Source organism: Sardina pilchardus, chromosome 10 (assembly GCF_963854185.1).
Source record: "Sardina pilchardus chromosome 10, fSarPil1.1, whole genome shotgun sequence".
NCBI classification, from domain to species: Eukaryota; Metazoa; Chordata; class Actinopteri; order Clupeiformes; family Clupeidae; genus Sardina; species Sardina pilchardus.
The window spans coordinates 21,868,854-21,876,353 of NC_085003.1; the positions used below are offsets into that span (position 1 = coordinate 21,868,854).

A 7,500-nucleotide genomic window follows, 5' to 3' on the forward strand; every position below is an offset into this window, starting at 1 on the left:
ACACACACACACACACACACACACACACACACACACACACACACACACACACATATATATATTATAATCTTATTTTAGTTCAAATACACATGCAGAGGGGTTGGACACACATGCACTGTCTGCTTACAGGACCTGCCATTTTGGAACAACACACTTGCACAACTACCTTGCGCCCTGTGATATGCTAATAAATCAATACTTTACATGTGACATGATGACAACTACTGGCTGGTGGGCAAGAACATCATTCTCCAGCAACGGAACCCAGTAAGCAACTGTAATCAGGCACCTTGCCAAGTGGTTGCCAGTTTTACTGTATAAAAATTGGTGTTTTGAGGTGAAAACAACATGCCAGATAGTTATTGTGCGATTGGATAAGTTAAGGTTCCGTTCTTATTTACTTATCTACTTATAAACTACTTTGCTGGCAGAGTTTCTTGCTCGCCAGGTATCCATGACTGCAAAGTATGAATGAGTAAATATTGTTATCACCGTTCGTGGTCACTGCATGGATTCCTCGTCTTTTAACATTCTAATAATGCTAATGGCCGCGTTTCCCAGATTCGTTAAGAAGTGCTAAGAACTTCTTGGGAGCGTTCTTAGAACGTTCTTAGAGCGCTCCTAAGAAGTTCTTAGCACTTAAGAGCTTCTTAACGAATCTGGAAAACCCGGCCGTTGTCAGTGCCCACCTCACATCTTCTCTCCCAGCATCAGAACACTCCAGTAACACGATCACATGAGGACTTGCAGTGTGTGCTGACGACGTTGCATCAGTGTGGTGCTAAGGGTCGTTAGGGACACAGAGAGTTCCGGTACCTTCTGCATGGCGGCACACAGGATGCCGTTGCCCTGGTGATAGGGGACCTCCACGGAGCCCAGGAACTGCACGCTGAAGGTTTCAATCCAGGCAGGGTTCCTTTTCACTGCTACATACACACACATAAACACATATACAATACAATACACACACACACACACACACACACACACGCAAACACACACACACACACACACACACAAACACACACATACACACCAACACACAGACACACACACGGACACAAACACACACACACACACACACACACGCACACGCTTACACAACAGACATTTGAGAGGGCAGGAGATAGCTGCAGTGCAGAGGGCGGGAGGGTGCATGAGGACTGCAGAGACGGTCAGCAGCTTACACACACTTTCACACACACCAACTACTCGTGACCTTCACACTGCTTCCATTTGAGACACACATACTCACACACACACACACACACACACACACACACACACACACACACACACACACACACACACACACACACACACACACACACACAACATAGGGTATCTCTCGATCTTCTCTCTCTCACAAACACACACACACACACAGACACACACAGTATAGGGTATCTCTCTCTCCTCTCTCTCTCTCTCTCTCTCTCTCACTCACACACACACACAGACATATACAGTATACACACATAAACCTACAGTACATAAACTCACACACACCCTGCTGCTCACCCAGCGAATCCTTGCTCTGACCTACGACCTCGTGGGCGTAGTATGCGGGGAAGATGCCCCTGGAGCCAGTGCGCATGTTGTAGCCGTGGTACCAGTAGTCGTCCTCCTCCTCCTCCACGAACAGCGGGTCATCCACGTCCAGCTCCAGCTCGTCTGTGTGTCGCGGGATGAACCTGCACAGGTCAGAGAGCAAAGGGCAAGGGTCAGGTCAAGACGTGCACGCACACACACAAGTACACACACACACTCACACACACACACACACACACACACAGCTCTATACATCATCATGCTTGCATCAATTAGATTATCAGAGACAGATTTGTTTCAGTAGGGACAGAACAAAGACCAATATCTGGACACGGCATTAGCAGGTCCAAGCTGAAGGGCACTGGTATGTGTGTGTGTGTGGGGGGGGCGGGGGTTGGGGTGATGTGTGACGTGTATGAGTGTGTGTGTGTGTGTGTGTGTGTGTGTGTGCGTATAAGTGTGTGTGCTGTGTATTAGTGTGTGTCGTGTATGGAGGGTCAGAGGAGGTAGCTGCCTTGTCCTGTCCATCGAGGACTCTGTTACTCTGCAGCGACATGGAGCTCAAAATGGCCGAAAGTGTTTCAGAGCTGTCATAGGGCTCTGTTTCCATGAGAGAGAGAGAGAGAGAGACAGAGAGAGACAGAGAGAGAGAGAGAACAGGAAGAGACACATGGAGAGACAGATACAGAGAGAGAGAGAGAGAGAGAGAACAGGAAGATACATATGGAGAGACAGATACAGAGAGAGAGAGAGAGAGAGAGAACAGGAAGATACACATGGAGAGACAGATACAGAGAGAGAGAGAGAGAGAGCAGGAAGAGACACATGGAGAGACAGATACAGAGAGAGAGAGAGAGAGAACAGGAAGACACATGGAGAGACAGATAGAGAGAGAGAGAGAACAGGAAGAGACACATGAAAAGACAGATACAAGGAGAGCATGGAAGAAGAGATGGAAAACCACCCCCAACTGAACACAACATGATGTACAGTATCTGCAATAACACACACACACACCGCACACACACACACACACTCTGATGTGTACCCACCTAAACACAGCGCGATGTGTCTGCTCCCTCTCCTCTCCATTTATCGTGCAGGAGAACAGGCCAAATGACTCTGTGCCTGTGACACACACACACACACACACACACACACACACACACACACACACACACACACACACACACACAGCAGGAGTAATGAGTTAGGGCGGTATAATTATCACATCCTCTGTCTATGTGACACACTCATGAATTATACACGCAGGACCAGTAGAAATCCTCTGCTCAACACACACACACACACACACACACACACATACACAGGACCACCAAAACACTCCACTTGTACACATACACACCCACACAGGACCATCAGAACCTCTCTGCTTTATCAGAGACATACTGGACACTTTTTCACCTTTGTTCTCTGCGTATGTATAATTATGTGTGTGTCTGTGTGTGTGTGTGTGTGTGTGTATGTGTGTGTGTGTGTATAATTCTGTGTGTGTGTGTGTGTGTGTGTGTGTGTGTGTGTATGTGTGTGTTTGACTCAGTGATTGTAGTGCATGTTATCTTTATCTTTTTGCTTCCTTTTTTCTAATTTCAGTGTGTGTGTGTGTGTGTGTGTGTGTGTGTGTATGTGCGTGTGTGTGTGTGTATGTGCGTGTGTGTGTGCGTGTGTGCGTGTGTGTGTGTGTGTGTGTGTGTGTGTGTATGTGCGTGTGTGTGTGTGTGTGTGTGTGTGTGTATGTGTGTGTGTGCGTGTGTGTGTGTGTGCGTGTGTGCGTGTACACTCACTGGAGGAGCGTGACGTGCTGTTGACGAACACGTTGAGGAACTTCTTGGAGAAGGGCATGTCCGCCTCCGGAGACGAGTCTTCCTCGGACGACGAGGTCAGCAGCAGATCCGGCCGGCCGCCCGAGCCGCGGAGGAGCGCCGTCCCTCGCAGGCCACCGTAGTCCTGGCGCCCGGCCAGCGGCCGCTCGTCTTCGTCCTCCTCCTCCTCCTCGTCCTCCTCGCTGTCGCTGCGGTCGCTGAGCAGGGAGGTGCAGCGCTTGAGACTGACCAGCTCCAGGGTGGTGTTCTCGTCCACCACCAGCGTGTACTTCATGCTGTCGTAGGCCAGCGAGTCGGCCAGGGCCTCGTCCAGCAGGGGCGGCCGGCGCAGGGGCACGGCGAGCGGCCGCACGCTCTCGTCGATGGGGGGCGAGCTGTCCAGGTACGGCTCGGCCAGGTACGGCTCGGAGAGCTCGTAGGGCGAGGGGACGCGCGGCAGCGGCTCCAGGAACGGGGACGGGTCCTCCTGGTCCAGCCCGCGCTCCTCCTCGTCCTCCTCCTCGTCCTCCTCCGTGGAGTAGCTGAGGCTGAAGAGGCGGTTGGTGGCGGCCGTGGGGAGGTCGAGGGTCATGCTGCTCTTGACCTCGGCCAGCCGCTGCAGGGAGGCGGAGCCTGGGAGCGGCTGGGTCTCGCGGCCGTCGTCCTTGTCGCTGGACACACTCTCGCTGAGGCCGGGCGAGTCCAGATCCTTGGCCAGCGAGCGCTCCATCCGGCGGTCGTTGTCCGGCTCCTCCTCCTCCTCCTCCTCCTCGTTCTCCTCCTCGTTGTGGCGCTCCTCCCGTCTCCTCCCCCGGGGGGCGCTGTTCTTCTCCTGGTTCTTGGCCACGGAGGTGCTGAGCGTGGAGGTGCTGAGGCTGCTAGGGGGGTCGGGGCTGAGGACGAGGCCGGACGACGGCGGGGTCACACGGTCGTAGCGCTCCAGGATGACCGGCGCGATGCTGTCGCACGTGGAGTCACTCATGTACAGACACACCCCCACGCCGCGGCCCTCCGTGATCACCCGGCCGCCCGGGTCCTCCTCCTCCGACTCGGACCCTCGACCCGCGACCGTGACCGGCACCGGCGAAGCCAGGTCCAGCTCGGGCACACCAAAGGCGTCGGTGTCCAGCTCGGCGGGCGTGGAGGGGGAGATGGTGTCGGAGATGGACGCCGAGCGCTTCAGGCACTCCTCGGGGCAGCTGATGGGGTACGAGCCCTCGGAGATCATCTTGTTGACCAGGTTGCTGAGCAGCCAGGGCGAGTCCGAGTTCTCGCTCAGCTCGTCCTCCGACTCGGACTCGGACTCGCCCTCGCTGGTCGGCTCGTAGTCGTCGGCGCAGGGCATCAGGCGCGGACCCACGGGCAGGTAGAAGGAGCGCTTGAAGCTCTCCAGCCCGTGGTCCGGCTCGATCCGGAGCAGGAGCTGCTCCCGGCCGCGGTCCTCGCACGGAGGGGCGGGAGGAAGTGTCTCGTCCGGGTCGGCCTGGTGCTCGTAGCCGTCCTCCTCCTCGTCTTCCTCGCCGTCCACGTCGTCGTCGTCCACGCTCTGCAGGCCGGTGAGCGTCTGGCCGTCGTCTAAGGTGTCGTCGTCCTCGATCTCGCCGCGCTTGATGGGCTCGGGCTGGCCCAGGAGCAGGGAGGTCTTGAGGCCCACGATGCCGCTGTCCTGCTCGGGGTCCAGCTCAGGGTCCAGCTCGGGGTCGGAGGTCGGCGAGCTGGCCTCCTCGATGGAGTTGGTGAGGTGCGAAGAGCGTCCGCTGCTGGAGTCGCTGCTGAAGTCCAGCTCGGTCTCGGAGATGGAGGAGATCATGTGGCTGACCACAGGGCCTCCGCAGGCGAAGGCCGCCTCCAGCTCGCCCTCCACGTCCGAGTCCGAGCCGGGCGAGCTGAGCTCGTCGCTGTTGCGCTCCCGGTCCGACTCGCCGTAGCAGCGCTTGGCGTTCATGTCGGCGATGCCCGGGTCGGACGAGGGCGAGGCAGAGTCGTCGTCGACGGCGACGGGCGCTCGCAAGTCCGGACTGCGGTGGCGGTCGGCCTCGGGGACGGCCTCGGAGCGGCTGGACGAGACGTAGCTGGAGAAGGAGGCGGCCTCGCTGCGCTCGATGCACGGGAACTCCACGTAGCCGCCGCTGACCGGCCCGCCGTAGTCGTAGTCGCCGTCGAAGACGCGGTCCAGCTCGGCGTCGGACAGCGGCGTCTGCGCCTCGTCGGGGCCCTCGTCGCTGTTGCCTAGCGGCGCCGTGGACGACAGGCACTTGCTGGTGCCGTCCAGCGTCATGTCGTTGTCCGGGTCGGGGTCGTCGGCCGTCTCCGTGGTGATGGTGTAGGTGTCGTTGGTGCGCGAGCGGCACGGTCGGCAGTGGCTGTTGAGGGCGTGGTCCACCTCCGTGTCCGAGCACTGCGATTCGTCAGCTGTGGGAGCGTCCGAGTTCGTCCTCATGTCGTGAGAGTCACCACAGGACTTATGCTGACCGAAGGAACCTGAGGACAGACAGACAGACAGACGGAGACACGGAGAGACAGACAATCAGGGAGGGAGACAGACAGGGGGACAGACAACAACATGAATGAGTGAACAAGTGGAATAAGAATATTTTTTTTCATATAATAGAGATGACAAAAGGAGCAGAGGGGAGATTTGGGAGGGCAGAGAGAAACCCAAGAAACTATTTATGATGAGAGGAAGAGGGGAGGAGAGAAAGAGGAAATTTGAGGACAGAGAGGATGAATAAGAGGAGAGATAAGAGATTTGAGGTTAGACAGCGGTGGAGAGAAACAAGAGATTTGAGGATAGAGAGGAAGAGGAGAGGAGAGAGAGAAGAGATGTGAGGATAGAGAGGAAGAGGAGAGGAGAGAGAGAAGAGATTTGAGGATAGAGAGGAAGAGGAGAGGAGAGAGAGAAGAGATTTGAGGATAGAGAGGAAGAGGAGAGGAGAGAGAGAAGAGATTTGAGGATAGAGAGGAAGAGGAGAGGAGAGAGAGAAGAGATGTGAGGATAGAGAGGAAGAGGAGAGGAGAGAGAGAAGAGATTTGAGGATAAAGAGGAAGAGGCGAGGGAGAGTCTGACAGAGACTGACAGCACGCTGTTGATTGGCTGGACACACAGTTCATGGGCATGTTTTCATGTTTACACGAATGGACACAAACACCTTCATGGGCACGTTGTTTACATTGCAAACAACACAACAATTATGGGAATGTTGTTTATGTTTACAAACAGCCATATCATGGGCATGTTGTTTGTGTTTATAAACAGCCATATCATGGGCATGTTGTTTATGTTTACAAATAGCCATATCATGGGCATGGGCATGTTGTTTATGTTTACAAATAGCCATATCATGGGCATGTTGTTTATGTTTACAAATAGATATATCATGGGTATGTTGCTTGTGTTTACAAATAGCCATATCATGGGCATGTTGTTTGTGTTTACAAATAGCCATATCATGGGTATGTTGCTTGTGTTTCCAAACAGCAACATCATGGGCATATTATTTATGTTTATAAACAGCCATATCATGGACATGTTGTTTATGTTTATAAACAGCGACATCATGGGCATGTTTTTTATATTGACAAACAGCGACATCATGGGCATGTTGCTTGTGTTTACAACCAGCCGCATGTTGCTCGTTTGTTTGTTTGTTTGTGTTGATGGGCATCTGGGGGAAGGGGGTTCCTGTGCGCCCTCTTTACCGTATTCGGGCCTCTCTCTCCTGTTCCCCTCAAAGTCGTACAGGAGGGGGCGTCCAGGGGACTGCGCCTGGTTGGGGGGAGTACCTTTGGCTGGGGCCGTGATGATGGGGCCGACCGTGCAAGAGCCCGTCACATGGGTGCTGTCCTCCAGACACGAGTGGGTGGGAGAGAGACGGCCTGCAAGACACACACACACACACACACACAGGCACACACAGACACACACACACACACACACACACACACACACACACACACACACACAGCAGGTCATTTGTCCACCCACGCTCATTACTGAGACACAAGTGACTCCATTGGCATCTCCAACACTTCCAGGGGAAATTCTGTTCTAAGTACTAGAGTTCTAGAGTTCTAGAGTTGTAAACGGCAATTTGCTGTTTAGAGACATTTGCTGCTCTCAGATTCT

General features: G+C 54.3%; 1 protein-coding gene across 1 annotated transcript in view; it reads right to left on the reverse strand.

Annotated features, from left to right (window-relative positions):
* Positions 1-7,500, reverse strand: part of mapk8ip2 (mitogen-activated protein kinase 8 interacting protein 2) — a 62,429-nt gene that overhangs the window by 7,138 nt on the left and 47,791 nt on the right. Inside the window, exons 5-9 of the mRNA XM_062547015.1 lie at positions 7,074-7,250; positions 3,357-5,855; positions 2,604-2,679; positions 1,522-1,694; positions 817-926 (exon numbers count right to left, since the gene is read on the reverse strand). Of these exons, the coding sequence (XP_062402999.1) occupies positions 817-926; positions 1,522-1,694; positions 2,604-2,679; positions 3,357-5,855; positions 7,074-7,250 (3,035 nt within the window). The remainder of the gene's footprint in view (positions 1-816; positions 927-1,521; positions 1,695-2,603; positions 2,680-3,356; positions 5,856-7,073; positions 7,251-7,500) is intronic.